Source organism: Maniola jurtina, chromosome 4 (assembly GCF_905333055.1).
Source record: "Maniola jurtina chromosome 4, ilManJurt1.1, whole genome shotgun sequence".
Lineage (NCBI taxonomy): Eukaryota > Metazoa > Arthropoda > Insecta > Lepidoptera > Nymphalidae > Maniola > Maniola jurtina.
This window is the reverse complement of record NC_060032.1, coordinates 9,721,442-9,745,309: the sequence shown is the minus strand read 5'-3', so window position 1 is coordinate 9,745,309 and position 23,868 is coordinate 9,721,442. Positions and strand designations below refer to the sequence as shown.

At 36.0% G+C, this 23,868-nt stretch overlaps 4 protein-coding genes across 5 annotated transcripts; 2 read left to right on the top strand and 2 right to left on the bottom strand.

The window, feature by feature from the left end:
• Positions 1–1,285: 1,285 nt before the first annotated feature.
• On the bottom strand, positions 1,286–10,110 carry LOC123864585 (NADPH:adrenodoxin oxidoreductase, mitochondrial-like). Its single transcript, XM_045905148.1, is given in 5 exon segments — positions 1,286–1,995; positions 6,708–7,663; positions 7,753–7,872; positions 8,399–8,555; positions 9,900–10,110. Coding segments are annotated over 5 exon segments (2,064 nt in total). The 5' UTR covers positions 10,061–10,110; the 3' UTR covers positions 1,286–1,325.
• Positions 2,503–6,317, top strand: LOC123864578 (zinc finger protein 271-like). The gene is made up of 2 exons (XM_045905140.1): positions 2,503–2,769; positions 3,412–6,317. Exons 1-2 carry the CDS (start codon positions 2,690–2,692, stop codon positions 5,735–5,737), a joined length of 2,406 nt encoding a protein of 801 aa, XP_045761096.1. The 5' UTR covers positions 2,503–2,689; the 3' UTR covers positions 5,738–6,317.
• A 308-nt stretch (positions 10,111–10,418) lies between the features above and the next one.
• On the top strand, positions 10,419–18,349 carry LOC123864346 (mitochondrial-processing peptidase subunit alpha). 2 transcript variants are annotated; one of them, XM_045904706.1, is made up of 13 exons: positions 10,419–10,655; positions 11,327–11,565; positions 11,785–11,864; positions 12,262–12,402; positions 13,152–13,289; positions 13,903–14,040; positions 14,720–14,857; positions 15,439–15,511; positions 15,616–15,748; positions 16,260–16,425; positions 16,899–17,031; positions 17,573–17,773; positions 18,297–18,349. In XM_045904706.1, the coding sequence occupies exons 1-12, from the start codon at positions 10,597–10,599 to the stop codon at positions 17,749–17,751; spliced, it is 1,617 nt and encodes a 538-aa protein (XP_045760662.1). In that variant the 5' UTR covers positions 10,419–10,596; the 3' UTR covers positions 17,752–17,773; positions 18,297–18,349. The 2 variants fall into 2 exon arrangements, with proteins under 2 accessions (XP_045760662.1, XP_045760659.1); XM_045904703.1 differs by having other exon boundaries at positions 17,573–18,349.
• A 1,365-nt stretch (positions 18,350–19,714) lies between these two features.
• LOC123864229 (succinate--CoA ligase [GDP-forming] subunit beta, mitochondrial) lies at positions 19,715–23,342 on the bottom strand. Its single transcript, XM_045904515.1, has 4 exons — positions 22,465–23,342; positions 21,751–21,906; positions 20,706–20,940; positions 19,715–20,277 (listed from the first exon to the last, which is right to left on the bottom strand). The coding sequence occupies exons 1-4, from the start codon at positions 23,137–23,139 to the stop codon at positions 20,078–20,080; spliced, it is 1,266 nt and encodes a 421-aa protein (XP_045760471.1). The 5' UTR covers positions 23,140–23,342; the 3' UTR covers positions 19,715–20,077.
• Between the last annotated feature and the right edge of the window lie 526 nt (positions 23,343–23,868).

Below are 23,868 nucleotides of genomic sequence, written 5' to 3'. Positions count from 1 at the left end.
AAAACCTATAGGGTACTTCCCGTTGGCCTAGAATCATGAAATTTGGCATGTAGGTAGGTCTTATAGTACTTATAAGTAAAGGAATAAATCTGAAAACCGTAAAGTGGTTACGTATTTAAAAAAAACTGGCCAAGTGCGAGTCAGACTCGCGCACCGAGGGTTCCGTACTCAGGTATTTTTTCTGACAATTTGCACAACTAATCAAAAACTAGTAACTACTAGGTATGATAAAAATAAATAAAAATCTGTTTTAGAATGTACAGGTAAAGCCCTGTGATATTATGATACCCCACTTAGTATAGTTATCTTACTTTGAAAATTGAAACACATTTTAATTAATGATGTAACCCCGGTTCTCGGATTTATTCCTTTACTAGCTGTGCCCGCAACTTCGTTCGCGTGGAATAGTGACTTTTCGGGGCAGCATATACTCTGTACGTTAAAAATGTTCGCCGTGATTCTTTAAATTGACATAACTTTTTTATTTATGAACCGATTGACATGAAATAAACACTAAATGTTAAGTGAAGCTTACTACAATATATTAGTGAAAACCGTATCTAAATCGAATAAGCCGTTTCTGATATTAGCGTGCACAAACACACAGACAAACAGACAAAAAAAAAATTAATTACAATTTCGGGTTCGGCATCGATATAATAACAACCTCTGCTACTTTTTTTTTATATATTTCCATTGTACAGACACCACTTTTCTACAATTTTATTATATGTATAGATTTGTGCTATAAGACCTACCTATATGCCCATGATTTAGGTCAATGGGAAGTACCCTATAGGTTTTCTTGACAGACAACAAAATGAGGGTTCCATGCCACGAAAAGGAAAAACTGAACCCTTATAGGATTACTTTGTTGTTTGTCTGTCTGTCCGTCCGTCATGTCTGTCAAGAAAACCTGTAGGGTACTTCTTGTTGACCTGGAATCACAAAATTTGGTAGGTAGGTGAGTCTTATAGCGCAAGTAATTGGCCGGGTTTTTTTGTCATGTTACTTGTGCTATATGACATAGCTAGTTGCTACCTGAAAAATTTCATAATTCTAGATCAACAGGAAGTACCCTCTAGGTTTGGATTCTTAATAACCTAAAGTGGATGATGTTGCAGGAATTAGCTAATCTTCAATAAACTACAACTGAAAGTTTCTCATCAGTTAATTAAGTTAAAGTTGAAAAGAGCTTTAAATACCCTTCGTATTTGAGCCAATCTTTTTTAGGAAAACCTGTCATAAGTACTTTTGAAAATTAAAAATGAATAAAATACCAAAAGTTTTCTTACATTTTTATTATCCTTATATGTATAAAGCCCTTAACGGTTGGATTTAGCAACACGTTCAAGTTCATCCTTCTTCTTGATGGCATAAGAGTTAGATGAACCCTTAGCAGCATTGATAAGTTCATCAGCAACACACTCTGCAATTGTTTTAATGTTTCTGAATGCAGCTTCCCGCGCTCCAGTACATAATAGCCAAATGGCTTGGTTCACACGGCGTAGGGGTGACACATCCACAGCCTGACGGCGCACTGTACCCGCACGACCAATTCTAGTAGAGTCTTCACGAGGCCCAGAGTTGATAATAGCTGTAACAAGAACCTGCAGAGGATTTTCACCAGTCAAAAGGTGGATGATCTCAAAAGCGTGCTTGACGATACGAACGGCCATCAGTTTCTTGCCGTTGTTTCTTCCGTGCATCATCAGTGAATTGGTCAGACGTTCAACAATTGGGCACTGCGCTTTACGGAAACGTTTGTGGGCATACCTACCCGCTGAGTGGGGCAGGTATTTGGCATACTTCTCCTTCACAGAAATGTAGTCTTGTAAAGACATATCGGACACCTGAACATCGTAACAGCTCCATCTTCCAAATAATTTGATTTCCGGAATGTCAGCCGCTTGCGGCAGTGGCATGGATTCGACAGCCATGCTGCCCGCCTCGACGCCATCGTCATTCCAGTTTTCTTCAGCCATAATGGTTCACCTAAAAATTAAACATTACTTACATTACAACACTTATTCAACTTTAAACATTAGTATTAATTGCAAAATGTAATAATATTATTCGTTCAAACTTCCTAACCTAGGCACGGTAACCTCGTTTGACAAAAAGAACACAAGAAAAAGGAAGCTGTACCGTTGGCAAGTTGGCAATAAGTATTACAGTGTTTCCACTTGTGAATTTAATTTTGCCTGTTTTATTCACAGGTTTGATTGCCCTGAATTTGTCGAAATTAATTACAATCGTCACGGGTAACATTGTAAACCACTGCTTCAAACGAAAGTCGCGTCCTCCGTCCGTCGTCGTCGAACAAGACAAGAAAACTCAAATTAAAGGGCGAAATAGTCGAAAATTCGCAAAATTATGATATATTACGAATGGTTCGGGGTAGAATTACGCGGGCAAACCCGTCGCATCCACCTTGTGTAGTCCACGCGAAGTTGCGGGCAAAAGCTAATTTGTCATACGATGTGTTCTATTTCTATTCACAAAGTTATCCACAAATGCATGCATGGTAACATTCAATTGTAGCACAAATTACAAATATGAAATATCAAATCAAAACAAAAATGAGGCTGACTTGCGTCTAAAAATTAGTTCCTTGATTTCTTTAATTATTTAAAATCAGGTATTAGTGTTTAAGTGTATTATATTCCATGTTAAAACATTTTATAAAATGCAGTGCTTTGCGCCTTTTTGTAAAAATAAAAATGAGCCGAATCGCGAGTCTGAATCTCTGGGCATTACTTTCCATAAGTAAGTACCTACCTACATAATATATTGTTGCTGGAGCTTGTGCTGGATATGAATTGTGATTTGTGACCATTTGTATTTTGTGGTGACCTATCACCTAACATGGACGTCGACGACATCAACTTTGCTAGGTCACTTTCATTCCCCAGTCAAAAAGAAAATAAATTGATTGAGCTGAATTATACCCTAATGTTGATAGGTATATGATTAATGGATTCCAGTTTTTTTGAGCCGATCTTGCACACAATTTCGTGACTGATTGGTGTACAACCCATTTTGTGTAGGTACTGTCTACTTTGGCATAATTACGGGCGGCCGATACCCTTTGTGGCATTATCGCTACAGATGTTGAGCGTACGAATCTGGAGTTTTTTGTAAACTAAAAGAATGGACACTTTTCAGTAATGCTTAAAACTAGGTAAGGATGTTCCTTACCTATTTTCAAATATGAACCTTTTCAACGGCACTCTTGTCTCGTTGGCCCTGTAAGCTCTTGTAAATGCATAAATTGGACTGTGGCAAGTTGCAGTTTTGGCATAGTTAGGATAAGGAAATAACATAGTTACAACAGCACAATCCTTCCAGACCTAGAAAAACAAAATAAAACTGTCTATACTCTTTACATGTGATGTTTAATTGTTACAGGTTCCCCACGTCACGCGGAATCCGCGCAACCTGGCTCCAAGCTCTCGGTAAACAAGGATCTCCCTTGCCACGCGGCACAGTAGTTTGCTCACAGCATTTCCTTACTGAGGACTTCTCAGAAACTAGAAGTGGATCAAAGAAAATGCGGCTTGGAGCTGTTCCTTTTTTCATACATGAAATAGAAACACCTAATATTAATCAAAAACCAACAAATTCAGATAAACAGGTAGAAATAGACATTGCGCATGGAATTGTGAACAAAGTTGAAATCAACAATGAAATCAACAATGAAAAAGCAGATAACTCTAAACTTAGTGTGGATACTGGAACAATATTTAAACAAGAACCCTTAGACCAAGATTGCATGGAGACTTGTGCTAATGTTTACGACTCACACTTTGATGTATTTAAGAAAGAATTATGTGGCAACACTTCAGAAATGGAAAATTTAAGAGACAATCAAATTCATACTCCAATTACAATACCTTTAAATTCCGACAAGCCAACTCAAATGAATACAAACAAAGAAAAGTGCAAAAAGTTGATCCTTTTGGAAGGAGTTAATTTGGAATCTCACTCAACTGTACATAGTAACAATGATGCAGTAGAAAATGTATCTGCATCTACTTATTGTGATATTAAGGGAAATCAATCAATTGCACCCAACAGCGATAAAAAAGCATTTATTTGTGACATTTGTCAGAGTACATTTGAACAAAAGCATTATTTAGTTCATCATATGAGAACGCATACTGGAGAGAAAGCTGTTGAGTGCAATGTATGTCAGGCAAAATTAAAGACTAGTGCCACTTTGATGAAACACATGAAAACTCACACAAAAAGTGCTCTAAATTCACATTTGGAGACTCTTGCTGGTGTAAAAACTTATTTTTGTAAACAGTGTCAGTGTAAATTCAAAGGCAAAACTGCTATGCAAAATCATATTATGAGGACTCACATTGGTGAGAAACCCTTTACATGTACAATCTGTAAACAAGAATTTCAGCACAAAAGTTATTTAGTTGCTCACATCAAGAGGGTGTACAGTAATGAGAAAAGTAATTATGTTTGCAAATTTTGTAACTTTAAAACTGAGTGGAATTGTGACTTTTTGATTCACAAGAGAACTCACTCTGGTGAAAAATATCATTGCAACATGTGTCAGTCCAAATTTAAAACGAGTACGAGTTTACTGACACACATGAAAATTCATACTGGCGAGAAAACATATTTTTGTAACAAGTGCGAGTTTAAATGTATAAAGAAATATTCTTTTACATGTCACATGAGAATTCACACTGGGGAAAGACCTTTTGCATGTTCGCATTGCCCGTATAAAGCTTCCATGAGAAATACTTTAATTTTACACTTGCGAACACACACAGGGGAGCGACCTTACACTTGTAAATTTTGTAACTTTAAATGCAAGAATGCAAGTTCTCATGTATGGCACATGAGGACTCACACTGGGGAGAAGCCTTTTTCATGTACATATTGTGACTACAAATGTGCAAATACAAGTTCTTTAAAAACACACATGATGAGACACAATGGTGAAAAACCTTATTGTTGCAATGTTTGTCAGCATAAGTGTGTAACCAGTAGCTGTCTAAAGAGGCATATGATGACACACACTGGGGAGACACCCATTAGTTGTAAATATTGCCAGTATAAATGTACAGATAGAAGTACATTAATATCACATATGAGGCGTCATAGTGATGAAAGACCTTATTCTTGCAACATTTGTCAGCTTAAATTTAAAAGCAGTAGCTCTCTTAAAAGTCATAAGACAATACACACTGGAGATAAACCTTTTTGTTGCAAATATTGCCAATACAAATGTAGGGAGAAAGGAACTCTAACTTCCCACTTGCGGACTCACACTGGTGAGAAACCATATCATTGCCAGCATTGTGACTTTAGATGCACCCAATACGGCAGTTTAACAAGCCATTTAAGAACTCACACTAAAGAGAAACCATATTCTTGTCTGCATTGTGACTTTAAGTGTTCACAAAAAAGAGGTCTAAAAAGGCATATGAAGACTCACACAGATGAAAAACCTTATTCTTGCAGTTTTTGTCAATTTAAATCTCTACAGCGCAGCAGTATCAAGAGGCACATGAGGACTCACACTGGGGAGAAACCGTATTGTTGTCAGCATTGTAACTTTAGATGTGCGCAAAGTAGTAGTTTAAAATCTCATTTTAAGACACACACTGGTGAAAAACCTTATACTTGTGATGTGTGTCAAAATAAATATGCAAGTAAAAGCAGTTTAAGAAAACATATTATGAAGACTCACATTAATTGTTTACAATAGTAAAATGTCAGTGTTCTAGCAAGCATAAGCTTGCTTATTGTATAAGTATGTTACTGTCAGAACTTATTAAGGGGCGACGATACGAGTCTTAGCGGCGTACCTTATTTAAAACACTAGAGGTAGGGCAGATAAGACTGCATTGAGTCGCGGGACTCAGATTTAAACCCACTTTCTGAGTTTAAACTTATATTTTTAGATAATCTTTTTCAGTCAAAACTACTTTTGACTAATGTTATTTATCAAAATTAGTTTGGACTATAATTTAGACTATGGCAAGAGTTTTAATGGTAACATATTATAACGAGATTTGTGTACAACCAAATAAGACCAATAAAGCTTGTTTCCTAGAATAGTTGTGCTATCAACTTGGTGTTGCTGTATCTACTCTACATAGCAACCTCACTGGGCAAAACTTGGATCACTCCATTTGTCTCAAGGCCCATTTCTTCAGAAACAGGTTGATATGTAAAGGTGAAATCAGCATATAGTAATACTTTAGTAATAAGCATAAGCACATAGTACTTTTTTCAATATACTTTTATTAAACAAAATAAAATCTTTTTATCCTAACTAACATACATATTTTATTTTATTTTATTGTAATTAACATACAAAATTTAAAAAAAAATCATTTATAAATATTGCACTTAAAATAATAATTAACAATTGGTATAACTTTATACACTTTTATACTTAATTTAATTATACCTAATATAGTTTCTTTTGTCAAAATATTTAAAATATAAATTCTTAATCATAGGAAGTGTTTAGATGGCTACAAGGGGTGTTTGGTTGAAAAATATCTGGCGACAATTTATTAAGATTTAAAATTTGATCCTTAACGCAAACTGTTAAGGGTACATTATTTTATTAATGGAAATGTCAAGTTTGCTTTCGGTAGCCAGAGTACCTCTAAGTAACCCATAACCAAATCTAATCAACTTGAAACCGAATACACCCTGTTAACTACGCAGTTGCTACTTGTATCATCTTATCAATTAAGGTAATTTTCTCTCTAGGTTTGCCACAATTTTTACCCAGCTCTATCTCATATTTATCAATTTTTTCCCATCCCTGCCAATCTATAACTGGTATGTTATTATTCAAAATATTTTTCCTTATTTCTTGAAAACCACCCTTTGTATAATTTTGATTACTATTTTGTAAATCTTCACATATTCCTTTAGCCACTTGGAAGGCATTACCCATAGTGTGTAATATCACCCCTACCGGGCCAGTGCCTAGCCAGCCAGCAACATAGAGCCTCGCTAAATCACCTGTTTCAGTTAGTATAACACGACCTTTATCATTTACCACTGAACCATTTGAAAAATTTATATTCGGGTCAACTTGAATGCTTCTGTATCCAATACTACGTATTGCAAGACTGCAATTCAAAATTTCCCTATCATTGGTTGGAACACATTTCTGTTCCTCTATTCTGTCCCCAACTAATTTATTACATATCAATTCTATGCCAGTCAAATTATTATGGTCATCAACTAAAAATCTTTGGGGGCTCCTAAAGAAAATGGGTTTAAAATACTTTCGAGCCTCATTAGATGATTGATCTTTTAAACTGTCATTTAACGATTTAAGCATAAGCTCAGTCAATCTCTTTCTAGGCCTTGCTAAGTTACTGACTACATCGGCTACACCAACAAAATCATTCTCTCTCCAAACAGTTGCACAACTTTTAAGATTAATCTGTTCTCTCAACTCTTTAATGGTAAATGCAACATTTAATGGTCCTCTTCTTCCTACCAGATATAATTCCTTTATTTTTGACTCAGCTAATACTTGCAATGCATGTTCTGTTATATCAGTCTTTTTCAAGTCGTCTATTGGTGACAACAGTATTCTAGCTATATCCAAAGCAACATTCCCCTGGCCTAAGATTGCAGCAATTTGTCCAGATAAGTCAACCTGAAAAATAAATAATTATTGGTTCAAAAATATTTATTATGCATCAGTGTTTGTTTGTTCTAACTTTTCTATAAACATTAAATACCTACATTGAGGTCTCTATCTCTCGGGTGTCCATTGTACCATCCTACGAAATTCTTGGCTGCCATAACATTTTTTGCGTCTTCATTTTCTATACCTAAAGTTTTATCTTCTTCTGCACCATAGGTCTGAAAAACGTTGAATGTTAAATTTTATAAATTGAATTCTTATTACTGTTTACATTCAAAGAATTTTAGGTTCATCTTTGGTTTTAACTATCAGTTCAAAAATATTTATTACAAGGGGATTTGTGGACTAAAGCCTATAGGTATATAGTTAAGTGTACACTGAACTGTGCGAATTATAGGGTGTAAGTGGCGGGCATAACCTTGGGTCGTCCTCGAGCATCCTGATATCCAATATAATTTTGTCAAGCTGCATCCCAAACAACTCAGTGCACACCTATATGCTGACATATGCCGACCAGCCCGGCTAGCATGGGCAGTAGATAAAAATTATATATATTATTATATTATTTTTTATCTACTGCCCATGCTAGCCGGGCAGCACTGGTTTAGAAAGAAGATTCTACTAAGAAACTAGACACTCAGCAATCAAGATGTACTTAACATTAATTTGTGTATGATTTAATCATGTATCATATATTCTTACTTTCAGTTAAATTTTTCTCCAAATTGAACTAAGTATACCTACCAATAAAACAGCATCATAATGTTGTCTCAGCTGTTTCAAGCTTATGTCTTTGCCTAGTGTTATGTTGCCATAAAAATTTACATTCTGTTGTTGGGCTAGTTTAGTGAACTGGTTGATGACATTTTTAACTTCAGGATGATCAGGAGCAACACCATATCTGTAAAATGATAATCTTTTGAAACAAAATAATCTAGCACCAATTAGCATGAAGGCAAACTGAATACAGGGGGCCTATCGGCTAAAAATATATCAATCACTAGCCGATGCTCGCGGCTTCGCCCGCGTGGATTTAGGCTTTTCGAAATCCCGTGGGAACTCTTTGATTTTCCGGGATAAAAAGTAGCCTATCTCAATAAATAGTTTATTTGGATAAGGATTAGTATTTGACGATAATATGATCAATAAACATAGGCTAATAATTTTAAATACTTTTATTCTATGGAAAAGTGGTTATAATGGCTAAAATAACGTTTGGTTTATACTATCGCGGACTTTTTTGTAGGCATTTTTGAGTTCTACAACTTTTCTATAGAAGTCAACCATACATCTCTAACCATTTAGGCAGCGTTCGCGAGAATCGTTAACGTATGGCAGTTTTTTCGACGCCTTACTCCACAATTTTCACTACCACGAAAAATCCTATCTATTTTCCGGGATAAAATATAGCCTATACGGATTCGGAAGAATCCCTCTAAGTAATGGTAAAAGAAATTTTGAAATCGGTCCAGTAGTTTTTGAGCCTATTCAATACAAACATACAAAAATACAAAAATACAAAGGTTTCCTCTTTATAACATTAGTATAGATTAAAGGACAGCATCAATGTCAAAACATGGTTTTTGGCCAATCCTATTGGCCAAAAACCATGTTTTGACATTGATGCTGTCCTTTAATGATTGATACATTTTTAGCCGATCACCCTGCAGGCTTTTGCAGTCTATAAAAAACTTTACACACTACAATCATACATTACATTCAATGTGTATGTGTTACCACTTACTCTTTATTAAAGGTGTCACTTCAAGAAGTGTGTTTGACAAAAAAAGATTTTTTTAAGAATTATTATTATTTAACATAGCTAAAGTTAAAGTAGTAAGACAACTAGTCTGTAGTTCAGAGAATATATATTTGTAGAAGCAACATTAATGTACTAAGTACTTTAATATTATAAATGCAAAAGTATGTCTATTTATTACCTTTTCACATCCCATCTGTTCAACTGATTTTTTAAAAATTTGGTGCAGAGATAGCTTGCTTTCTGAAGAATGAAGATGGATATAGGCCACTTTTTGTCACAAGAAAATCAAAGTTCCCTGAATAACGTCACAGGATTTCTAAAAAACCTAAATCCATACAAACAATATATTTGTGATTTTAATATAGGACCTCTCCTTCCTATCCTTAATACATACGCTGTTGACCAGGTAACCCACCTAAGTATTTTTCCTTGCTATTTTTATATGTACAATGCCCATGTACTTTTGTAAAAAACAGTGCCTACCTTACTAATCCGAACGGTACTGGAAGTTTTTCTATTATATCAATTATAACAGAGTCAAGTTTTTTGTTCAGATGCATAGCTGCATAAAAGCCGGCCGGGCCTGCACCCACAACACATACTCGAGGCACTTTTTTATAAGATGAAAACAAACGCCTGATCATCCTAAATATATCAGGAACTGTTTTATGTGGAAAGTTTAAGTTATAAAAATGCATGGCTGCGCCAAATGACGGAAAACGTATAAATTATATCTATTCAGTCTGATTTTTATCACTCGTTTGACGTTTCACACACTATCAATATTTTATCAGCCTTATTGACTCCTTATCTCGGACAAGTAGGCGAAGCTTACTCTTTGGTTTCAAATGTAGATATGAAGTCTAGGTACTTATTTGGTTATGTTGGCAGATGTGCGTTTCTTCCTATTATTAGTCTTTGGTCAACAGGATTTCAAAAAGAGCCAGAATCCAGAGCCTTAACCGGTACCGTAGAACCATCAACCAGAGAGAGCCGGAAAAAAGAAACAAAAAAAAAACAAAACGGACAATGGTTGGACAATGGTTGTTTAGTCAAATTTTAAAAAATAATTTAAAATTGTGAAAATAATTTGTGAAATTTTTAATTAATTGCTAAACAATAACAAAATTGTGAATTATTAATTACTACAGTAAAATTAGTGCGTATTTAGGCGGATAAAATGTCTCATGTATCAGACATGAAAGTTCTATTTTCTAGGTTGCGTTCTATAAAAAATGGGTTAGTTTATTATTTGCCCTTTTTGTTGATAAACTTTCTATTTATTTAAAACTAGGTGATGCCCGCGACTTCGTCCGCGTTGATTTAGGTGTTTCAAAAACTCCGTGAGAACTGGAGCGGGTCGCTAGTTTGATATAAAAATTTAACCAGTGAAATCCAGAATCAAACTAAAATTTTTACATTGTATTGAAATAAAAAAATGCTTAATATTAATACCTATTTAATGAAAAATATTGAAACATTTATCTATATAAATTCGAAAGTGTATCTGCTTTGGCCTAACAGTTTAACCGATTATGATGAAATTTGGTACAGAATTAGCTTACATCCTGTAGGTGTAGACGGACATAGACTATTTTTTATCCCGGAAAATCAGAGATTCCACTGGGTTCCTGAAGGCCCATCTGTTTAACCAATTTATATGAAATTTGGTACAAAGGTAGCTTGCATCCCGAAAACTGACATATTATAGCATTATTTATCCTGGAAAATCAAAAAGTTCCTAAGGAGTTTTAAAAACCTAAATCGACGCGGATGAAGTCGCAGGCATCATCTAGTAACTTATATATAACCAAAATAATCAGTTACAGTAGAAATAAAAGAAACCACAAGATAATACAAAAATTTCATAAAATTTCAAAAATGTCATAATAATATTTCAATACTTTTAGGCTGCCACCATTTAAATATGGGTCCAGAAGCTTCAGTCAAAACATTGACAAACCTCCTCAACCATTGTCAAAAAAAAGTGTTTCACCATTGCCACCTCTCTCTGAGCCGATGCTGAATCTTCCACCAGTAGAATATGCCTCCTCCAAATCAGAAAACTATGTCACTGAAGTGACTATACTCAGCAACGGTTTGAGAGTGGCATCTGAAAAGAAGTTTGGACAATTTTGTACTGCTGGTGGTAAGTAAGAGACAGAAACACTGCCCCCCCCCCCCCCCCCCCCCCAAATGTAAGTTTAGTCCGATGTTTTGACAGTTTTTGTACTGGAAATCTGTCAAAACCTAAGTATTCAGTGATAGAAAAATTTGCTCTAGATCACTTTAAAACTTGTTTATCAGCCCTCTGCGGGTCTTTTATTTACACATAAATAATTCTAACCTTAATATTCATGTATTTCAGTGGTTGTTGATTCTGGCCCACGATATGAAGTGGCATACCCAAATGGTATCTGCCATTTCCTTGAAAAGCTAAGTTTTGGTGTAAGTACACAAATATTATATTCATAACTAGTTTCCTTGAAATACAATTTTAACATTAAGTTTAACTTGCCATACTTTTTAGATCAGACATTTGTTAATCACTAACAGTTAGTAATATTACATACTTTATATAAAGTGACTGCAATGCATCTTTAGAGATTTTTGTAAAATATAATCAATATATATATAGATAAGTCAAACTTGTAAAGCATTATTGGAATATTCAAACATCTTCAGTAACTCTTTAGCTCTTTGTGTGTCTAATGTTAAAAGTAGTTAACTATTTCAATATTATAGTTAAAACTATCTTATGAAAATTATAATTACCTCGAGATCTTAGTTTGGGGGGAACCACAAGTTTATTAATAGCATTATTAAACTTGACGTTATTTTACAGGCAACTCACAAATTCCCAACCCGCGATGTAATGCTCCGCGAGTTAGAAAGACATGGAGGAATATGCGACTGCCAAGGTTCGAGAGATACCACCGTGTATGCAACCAGTGCAGATTCCAGAGGGCTGGAAGCTGTAACTCAGGTAAACATGTTCACATACTGGAATGGAACGTTCTGGAACTTTAAGGGTGGTTGCATAGTTACGCTTACCGTCAGCGCGGGTGGCAAGCGCGGCTCGCAATCGCGCTAATGACCCGCGCGAAACTATGAAACGTGTTTAGTATCGCGCGGTTTGCCGGCTTGGATATTCGTGACGGACGAATAGCGCGCGGCTTACTATCAGCGCGGACCGTCAGCGCGGGTCAATTTCACTATGAAACGATATAAAAACTATCAGGCTCGTGTCCCGCCGGCGTTGACGGTAAGCGTGACTATGCAACCACACTAACTAGATTGAACCTGAATTACGTCACGCTGCCACTGACGTCCCTCGCTTTCATTCAAGCGCACTCGCTTGAATGAAAGCGCCAAATTGTCTCGTCCAATGCCGCTGACATCACTATGTCAGCGGCATTGGACGCACCGTAAAAATACACAGTTTTTTTTTTTTTTTTCCTTACCATAAAGCTCCATTATATAATGGTAGCTTTATTAAAAATACACAGTGAAACAAAATTCTGTTGAGTTACCAAACCATTTACTTTATTGTACTGTGTACACCAAAATAATTCTGTTTAATTATTTTTCTTAGCTGTTACAGTAAATAAGTAAGTATTGAATATTTTTTCTGTTTTGTAATGAACCCAATTTGTTAGGTACTACGATAACTTACAACAACAATACTAAATTAATCATCATTTAGAGTAAATTATCAACTTTTGCCTGTTGAAGGTGTTAGCAGAAGTGACACTGAGGCCTCAGCTGTCTACGGAGGAAATTGAGGCGGCTCGCCAGGCAGTCGCGTTTGAACTAGAAACTATTTCCATGAGGCCTGAACAAGAGACTATATTGATGGACATGATACATTCTGTAAGTGTGTCTCCATCAGTTTTTATAGAAAACTTTGTTTAATTTGCTTTATTTATTAAAAAAATATCAGGCTTATGCTGATTGCATATTCCTGTAGGTTTAGTAAGAGCTTTACGTCTCTACAATATTCATAGATTTCGAGTATTGAAACATTGTAATGAGAAGTAAAATTAACCATTCGTTAATATATTATCTACAACTAGGTACATTATACTCTTATTTTGTAGTGTTATGTTGGTGAGATTTGCAATGTCGTACTTTGATTACTTTTCGAGAATAACACGTATCGCCTATTCACTTAACAAATCGATTCCAATCTAATTGGATTGGACAGTGTGCGAATTTATTATTCTTAAAAGTTCTTATCTTGTCTTTTTCTCTCTTTGCTTTATTTTATATCAGACAATGCCCCCGACTTCGTCCGCGTGGATTTAGGTTTTTAAGAATCCCTTGGGAATCTTGATTTTCCGACTTGAATGTCAAATTCTGGGGTGCCAGCTACCTCTGTACCAAATTTCATCAAAATCTGTTAAGCCAGCAGAGAGACAGACACACTTTCGCATTTATAATATTAGTAGGTATGGATGGACTAAAGAAATTTTCTGTTTTTCAGGCTGCTTACAAAGGAAACACGCTCGGTTTGCCAAAAATTTGCCCCGCAGAGAATGTGATGAAAATAGACAGAGGAATAATACTCAACTACTTGAAGAATCACTACACACCTGACCGGATGGTTGTGGCAGCTGTTGGGGTAAAGTATCCAATATTATAATCAAATATTAAAGTAATTACTTAATTACAATTTTAATTATCTAAAAACCTTAACAGACCTAGGGAGGTTTAGATTTTTATTACTATATACAATTTTAAGATCGTAGAGAACTAATATGACAGAAACAATGTAAACTACGAAAATTTGCTAGTGGGATAGCACCATCATAGATGCAATGAGAGTCCAAGCACCAACTAAGTGTTCAAAAACTTCGATTATTTATTTATCAAAACACATAGACTTTAGGAATAACCCTGCTTAGAGCATACTTTGACTTTGCTCAGGATTAAGATACAGTTTCTGATTTAAACCTGTCTCGTTTTTACTCTGAATAAAGTCTGGGCAAAGTGTTGGATGAAAAAATATATCACAGCATTAAAGCTTTTTAACCCCCAACCCAAAAAGAGGGGTGTTATAAGTTTGACGTGTGTAACTGTGTATCTGTGTATATCTGTCTGTGGCATTGTAGTGCCTAAACGAATGAACCGATTTTAATTTAGTTTTTTTTTGTTTGAAAGGTGGCTTGATCGAGAGTGTTCTTAGCTATCATCCAAGAAAATCGGTTCAGCCGTTTCAAAGTTATCAGCTTTTTTCTAGTTACTGTAACCTTCACTTGTCGGGGGTGTTATAAATTTTTAATTTACACTTGTGTTTACAGGTAGAGCATAAACCATTTGTGGAATACGTTCAGAAATATTTCGTGGACATGAAGCCCGCCTGGGACCACGACGACAGCGCAGCCTTCACTCCTCTGACTGATAAATCCATAGCGCAATATACCGGCGGATTAGAACAGGTGATCTTCCATATCATTCATTTGTTTCATGTCAGTAAAGCTAGCCACCCACAGTCCTGTATGCAGACAGCTGGATTGTGTATAAATAAATTATTTATTTTTTCAATGAATACATCTAAAAATTAGGTTGAGCCACAGATGCCTATAATAAATTATACAGCCGTGTTATAGGCATCAGTATATAGTATTAGTATAGGTATGGCAATGTCCAGCAAGACGTTGTGGAATGCCTGGCTGGTCTTGCAAACTCTGCATGTATAAACTCAAAAGTCAAAGTCAAAGTATTTATTATTTCTATTTACTAAAAACAGGTTGAATTGAGACCCTCCGCCTTTTTTTAAAGTCGGTTAATAGGCACCATTCTACACTTTGATTGTAAATTGTTGAATTTGTAAGATAAATGATTACGTAACGTAATTAACGTACGGATTATTTACGTAATTAATTATAATTACGTAAACTTAAAACTAAAGCTACAGGGGTTCCAAATGCGCCCTGGTCTGAGAAGATGCCCTCAACAAACTCAGCCAGGTATTCTTTTTTATAACCTAAAATAATAAGATAACCTTTTTTTATTTCAGGAAGAATGTGAAATCCCACTTTACCCAGGATCTGATTTACCCGAACTATCGCACGTAGTTATAGGATTGGAAAGTAAGTGAAAAATGGATTGTGTTAAGGTAGTTTAATGATAACGTCAAGTTTTTGTTATCGTTCTGGTTACACCCTGTATGTATAGGCTGAATATGTTTGTTAAGGCTGTTCGCACGGCGACAGTGACTTCGTGGCGACGTGTGTGCTCAACATGATGATGGGCGGCGGCGGCTCGTTCTCGGCGGGCGGGCCCGGCAAGGGCATGTACACGAGGCTCTACACCAACGTGCTCAACAGGTGGGTACCTTAACACGTCACCCGCGCTATCTCGCACCGCCATTTCAACCTGTCGCGTCTATACCTACTTTATTTAATTTATAGACTAGCGCTTGGCTGCTTTCAGACCTGCTGGCAAGTGATGATGTAGCTCTAGACCTAGAAGATGCCTATTCACTCTATACTCCAAAGTGGGTGGGCTCACTCTCATACTTCATCTCTTCTGGTTATTACATATTCTGTAGTCATACATCGATAAATCACACACTGCGCAGTATGTAGATCTATATGTAACCCACTGCGCAAGTTCAAGGGCGGAGACCTTTTGACGTGTCACCAAATGTAGCTTACATGAATAAAGTACTAGGAGACAAGAAAGGTAGGCTCAGTAAATTCCTTCAACATTGTCAGGCACTATAGAAAATTCCATACAACACTTATGCACGAGAGCATAAAAAGCAGTTTTAGTCCACTCACACCCAGTATAATGAAGAAAACGAGTATGAGAAGTGAAAAGGAAGTTTTCCATCAGGTACCACTGGATGTTCAACGCGACGGCCTACAACCACGCGTACGGCGACACGGGGTTGTTCTGCGTGCACTCTGCCGCGCCGCCCGCGAGACTGCACGACACTGCGCTCGTCATCGCGCGCGAGCTCGCCAACATGGCCGGCAACGTGGGCGAGACTGAGCTCCGGGTATATACTTGAGTTGATTGGTGCTAGTGCAATACCACATACCGTTCACGGTTCTTATAACCCACTTCACCAATATGTGAATGACCATTCCATTCCATTCCATCAGCCTGTATGCGTCCACTGCTGGACATAGGTCTTTCCAAGAGCGCTCCACCCGCTCCCCGCCACCTTCTTCAGGTCATCGGTCCAGCGGACTAGTACGCGGTCGCCACTCCAGAATACGTCTGCCCCATCAGCCGTCGGTTCTACGATAGACATAATCTGCGCATTGCCACTTCAGCTTTCTAATCCTTTGAGCTATGACTTTTGTGAATGATAGATTTATCTAATTGGTAAATCTTGAAACAATATTAAACATCACCTGACGTCACGCGTGGTTAAGCCCCCCGTCCAATACAAATAAAATTGCTCTCCTGTAGTTTAAACTTTCAGCTCACTGATGGCTCAAATACATCTTGTATTTCTGTTGGCAGAGAGCAAAGACGCAGCTGCAGTCAATGCTGCTGATGAACCTCGAGGCGCGGCCCGTCGTGTTCGAGGACGTCGGCCGACAGGTGCTGGCGACCGGCAAGAGGAAACCGCCGTCTTTCTTTATTAAGGAAATTGGTTCGTATTCATCATTCAAATATACATCGCCCCTTTCAATAAGTAAAAAAACCCGGCCAAGTGCGACATTTTGTACGATAAATCAAAAACTATATTATGCACAAAAATAAATAAAATTCTGTTTTTGAATGTAAAGCTCTTTCATATGATACCCCACTTGGTAACTATACCAATATCTTACTTTGAAAATTGAAACACTTTTTTTTTAATAATGTAACCACAAATTTACTGTTTTCAGATTTATTCCTTTAACCTAAAAACTTAAAAACGAATACGAAATCAATTTTCGTCTAAATAAAGGTAAAGTCTTTTCACTAACATAAGTGTCGCTGCCTAACTTTTGTTTATTATTTATAATCGTATTTTATTACAATTACCAATAACCATAAGAATAATAGAACTAGTATTCTATTTTATTCTTAGGATGGAAAATAATAAGTGCGCCTGCGGGTGTAGCGACACTTAGTGAACGGAAGTTACCTACTATCTTGAGCTAGGAAAGCAGCTGTTTATTTTAGGTGGAATTTAATGCTTTTTCTAGAAAAGGTCACAGCGGACGACATAGTCCGGGTAGCGCGTCGCATGCTCAGCAAGAAGCCGGCCGTGGCGGCGCGCGGCAAGCTGGCGCAGCTGCCGAGCTTCGACGACATCCACGCCAACATGAGCCTCGGTGACACCCACGCGCCGCAGGGCCGGCGGCTCAACCTCTTCCGGCTCTAGTGTACTGCATAGGTTTATTGTACAGTCCGACAAGGCTCTCTTGGCGAGTGGCCAAAATTGGAACTAACGCCGCCATCTTGCGAAGTGTCATGATGCCTCCTTGTATGTGGCGTTGCTAAGTAAAAAACCTAAATTTAACTGGTTTTTTTTAAATGTTAGTCATTCCATATACATAACTTCGCGATATATACTGATAATTAAGACAGCATAAATGTGTCTTCATCTTATAGCTATATTATTAGCACTAGGTAAGTATTTGAGCAGGTAAACATGATAGGTTGCAAGTCCCTGGCCTATCAATGGTTTTTATGATTCTTTTTCGATGCACAAACAGGAACGGCTTTCCTAATTTCTCTTTCAGTTAAAATTCGATAAAACCTTACTCGATTTTCAACATTGAGATTTTGCGTGATTGAGTAACATTCCCTAAACTTGAGTGATATTCCCTAAACTTGAGAAGATTTTATTTGCTGGCAGCCTTTGGTCTACAACTGCGCCCCCTTGTCGATGTCACTCAAGTGCCAAGAGAGCCTTGTCGGACTGTAATGGTTATGTTTATTGCGAGCGATGGTATTAATAAATTTTATTTTAGTTCCAACTTTTTAGTTTCATTAATAAATTTATTCTCCTTATCACGAATATTTCATTCGATTACCATATAGGCACCCCACTCTCGATAAAGACTAACCAAAGGAAATGATATCCTTCCCTGGGATATAAGCTATCTCTGTGCTCGTCATTGAGCCTTGTAACAATACATGCGCATCTGCCGAGCTTCGAAGACAGCCACGCCAACATGAGCCGCGGCGACAGCTATGTGCCGCAAAGCCGGCGACTAAAGCCTCAACATGTTCAGTTAGTGCACTGCATCGGCTTTAACGGTTAAGTTTATTGCGATGGTATTCAAAAAAGGTTATTTTAGTTCCATTTTTTTAAGGTTTATTTATTACTTGAGGATGCGCCCGCGACTTCGTTCACGTGGATTTAGATTTTTAAAGATCCCGGGGGAACTGTTTGATTTTCCGGGATAAAATGCCTATAGATGCCAATTACAGGGACGAAAAGCAACCTCGGTACCAAATTTCATACAAATCGGTTAAACGGATGGGTTTTTAGGAATCCCGTGGTAACTCTGATTTTTCGGGATAAAAAGTAGCCTATGTCCGTCCCCGGCGTATATGGACCTACCCTGTACCTTTCGTCAGAATCGGTTAAACTGTTGGGCGGTGAAAAGGTAGCAGACAGACAGACACACTTTCGCATTTATAATGTAATTTTAAGTATGGATTAGTAAGTATGGATTCCTCTTACCATCTTACTTACTTCTAAAGATTTTGGATAAAAACTGAACAAGATATTGCAAGAACTACGCTATTTTAGTACAGTTTTTTTGCCTTAGGTATGTGTGATAAAATAAAATGGTCAGCTTATAATTAAATCATTTTTATTTTACATAATATTATGTACAAAACACTTAAATCTACAATGGAATACCTAATTATTTTATTATTCATGGCAAGAATTTGTTGGTTCAACTAGTTAATAGACATAAACAAATAAAGCTCAGTCTTAAAAACCTAAAATCATCAAATATTTTATAAGTACAAAATGCTACAAAAAATATCATATTGTAAAGTGGGAAATTCATAAGTGTTTTATAACTTAAAGATAAACAAGGAAATATTTTATACTAAAATCATTGTGCACATAATGTAGGTATGATATCAAGTTTGATAAATAAGAAAAATGACTATTATAATAACTAAATACTAATACAAAATTGAAAATTTGAGATAAACAATAACAAATTGTAAACATATAAGTATATTGTGCTGCCTTATTCATTTCTTACTTAGGTATAAGTATAATAATTATGAATTATGATATTAATAAAAAATATTGTATCAATTATATTTTTTACCTAATTCCTATAAGTTTATTATTAAAAATATTATTATTTTGCAATTTAGTTTTCATAATATTGTCATGTTTCAATATGCATATTTCTATTATATTTATATATAAATTTAAATATCTAATAACAAAATGTAAAAACGTATTAGACTCTCACAGACGACCGACAATAGCCCACCAAATATTTATGTGAAAAATGAAAGTGGACAACAATTGTTTACTATTTTAATGATTCACAAAAAATGATCCTGTGAATTTCGAAATGCAATCCTCCGATTTTGGACACGCCTCTATGAGTCAGCATAAAAACAGGACACGCTGCTAACCGTCTAAATATGTTGCATAAAAATATGTTTCAGAGAAAAGGCGATCGTCTGTATTCAACCTAAAAATGATTTTAGCTACGTCTTTATTACTGTGCAAGCGCAACAGCAGTTTTTGCTGCCTCGTCAGCATCATTAATGATCTTAAAGGGAAGTCCAGACTCCTCGAGTATCGTTTTAGCTTGTGCCGCATTTGTGCCTGCTAACCTGATCACAAGTGGATGTTTGGGAGGAGTTTCCTTACAAGCTGCCACAATTCCCTTGGCTACTGTCGCGCAATTGACGATACCTGAAATGATACAAAATTCCTTTATAAATAGTCGCTTTATAATCACTTTTATTGTACAATAAAGTAAGTTTATCTTATCAATGATTGCATCTGATTGTAATCTAATGTGAATGATGATTTTATCATAATATTTATAGTGTATTTAGTGACTCTTAAACCTTGAAAAATACTTGAAAAGTTTCATATAGGATTGCTTTATAATGAAAGCCTTCACAAATAATTTTCGTGAAGATTCTTCTCATTCATATTTGACTTTTTTACGTATTTTCCTTTGCTTACATATAAATAGGTAAACACGCAAGTACCATATTGTCTTATCTAGCAAACAAAAATTTTTGCCTTAAAAAACTTATAGACTACTTCATTTACTTAGTTTTGCTTTTTAGTCATACCAAATTAGCACTAATGATACAGAACAAAGATCTCACCAGCAAAAACGTTTACAAATATAGCCTTCACTTTAGGATCAGATTCCAATATTCTCAAAGCTGCAGAAACTTGAGATTGGCCGACTCCTCCTCCAAGGTCAAGGAAGTTAGCTGGTCTGCCTCCGCTTAACATGATGAGGTCCATGGTGGCCATGGCTAAACCAGCCCCATTCACCATGCATCCAATACTGCCATCCATGTCTATGTAGGTTAGGTTGAGCTCAGCAGCTTCTTTCTGAAAATGTTAAGATTGGCTGAGAGTTTGGTGACTTGAACAAAACCTGTTCAATTCTACGAATAGACCTTTCAAATAGACAGCATAGGTGAACTTTGGTACAATGCAGGTAATATTAGAATCTGTATTTATTCAGAAAACTAAAATTCATAAATATAATCTGCATTTGTTTAAATGCACTTACATAACTCAGATTTCAAAGCAGTTTTCACCAACATGTTGGTTGAACACATTGAAATCAGATAAAGATATTAACATATTCACATTCACATTTTTTTTTATAACTATGTACGACATGAATTCTCATTCTCTTGATAGAATACATGTTAATGTGGGCAAGTCAGCTAGCAAGTCAAAGAAAAACTATAATTTTTTATTGTTTTTCTTCTTTAATATATTCATAGTCTACATAAATCCTATACTTTAAACAAACAATCTTTCAATATACTTATGTAATGATTATAAGCAAAACATAGTTATAAGATAATACTATTAGCACAAAGATGTCTTTGTTTAAAGATATGCAATAACATAATATACAATTTTGTCAATATTGCATCAAGTATTGATAAGATAGAATTTGCCCTTGTTTACATAAAACTTTTCTGATAGCCTGTTGATATTATGACATGTTTATGAAAAGTATAAAACTGTGTTATAATAAATTTCTAGGCTATGCCATCATCATGATCAACCCATTACCAGCCCAAAGTTTCATACTAAGAATACTGGACAGCTCGAAATGATATTATGTTGACGTTCTGTTCCTGAGTTGATATGTGTGCTGTGACCTTATGATTTGTTACTTACCTCTCTAGGATCAATCCCAGAGGTATCATCAAGGGCAAATATATCTTTTTGTCGGAACTGTGCGTTATCATCAAAGTTAATTTTTGCATCCACTGCTACAACTCTGCCATCATCAGTCTCCACCAATGGGTTGATTTCCAGTTGAGTTGCATCAACCTTGAAATAACAAAAAGAAAAATTGGCTATCAGTAGGGACTTCCCAGAGAAGTGAAAACTTAAAATTGCTATGAAATAACAGTGGTCTTTTTCGGATATTCAATTTATTGTGATATCAAAAATTAAAATTTCATAATTTGTAAATTAAAACCATTAACATTAGGGTAATTTTACATCAGCACTCTGAGCACTGTATTAACATTCACATGTTGGTGGCGCAACCTTGAAATTTTTAGCCATCTCAAAATAAAGTTCGCTTTGAGAAAAAGTTATCATATCATGTAAATACATCTTTATAGCTGTCTCAAGTCCCTTAATTTCACGTAAAAGTAGCAAGTAACAAAAGCAAAGTATACAGGTAGATAATTCTATGGAGAAGACATTGTGAGTGTCACATGTTTGCTGCTGGCCATACCTTAATATGCATTATTATATAAGCAAAACATACCTTATATGTGTTGCAATTTTAATATATCATAATTTGATTTGCAATTCACAATAGGAGTGTCATCAGTAAATAATTTATTTATAAATATACAATAATTAAACCACTTTTACCTTTAGAAACAGTTGCCATAGCTTTTTTATTTCTTCAGCACATTTGTTAACCAAAGGGCCTTTGAATTCTAAAAATTCAGCAACTTCCTTAGCCATCTTATCTGTAATGCCTTCATGGATGTCAATGGGGACTGTTTTGAGAAGATGTGGCGTTTTCTCAGCAACTGCTTCAATATCCATGCCGCCAGCAGGAGAGGCGACCAACGCAGCACCATTATAGGTTCTCTCCATTATAATACTTAAGTACGTCTCCCGTACGATGTTGACACTCTCCGCTACCATTACCTTGTCTACAAGTATTCCTTCTTTTGGAGTTTGTTTTGTTATCAACTTATGTCCAATCATATTTTTAGCTAAGCTGAGTATCTCATTTGGATTTTTAGTTAAATGCACCCCACCTTTGAAACCATTATTGAAATGCCCTTTACCCCTTCCACCCGCTAAAATTTGAGCTTTTACTACATATTCATCAGCCTTAAAGTCGGATAATGAGTTTGGATTCAAGTTTGAGTCGAGGAGACGAAAGTTCTGAATTGACACTTGGTGCTTCCGCAACAAATCCTTACTGTGGTATTCTTGAAGATTTAGGTTCCTACTAGAAATTACGCATGGAGTGTAGTTATACGATAAACCACGAAATATCTTAAAGTTGCGTGTTTTGGTTATAGCAGCCATAATTAATTTCTTCCTGAAAACACAACACAAACTGTTCAATCGGTCTACTTTAATTTGTAATGATCAGACAAAACTCAGAAGTTTTATAAATTCCCTAAATGTATGTATGGTAAATATCAAGTACACCAAGTTTTTATTAAACTATTAATAATTGTACTTTGAGTTCAAAAGTCAACATGTCAAAAACATCAAAAATATTGCAAACATGCAAAATTGTAAACACCAAAGAGTATGTAACTAGCTACAGTCCGACAAGGCTCTTTTGGCACTTGAATTAGGGCGCTGTCGCTACACAGCGAACTATCAACAAGTGCACTTCTCAAGACAGACGCTCTAGTTCCCATTTTGGCCACGCGCCAAAAGAGCCTTGTCGGATTGTAAGGATGGATACAATGCGATTTTTACGAAGACCGATTCGACAATCTAGAGATTTTCCGCATCGGTTCATTTGATCTTCAAGTTAATCGATTCAACTTTCAAGCGTAAGGTGAATGCTACACGACGATCGATATTGATAGAGTAATATTTTGGACTGCAGATCGATATTCGATACCACAGTCCACACGTTCGATTCGATAGGAATCACACCAATACGCCGATCATTTACTAAACATGGGTCTGCGGTACAATATATCGCGATCCTGGGTTACGATCCAAATATTACGATAAATATCAAAGTTTACGTAAGAGGTTACTCGCTAAATGCGAGTTACGTCCCATCCCTAATGT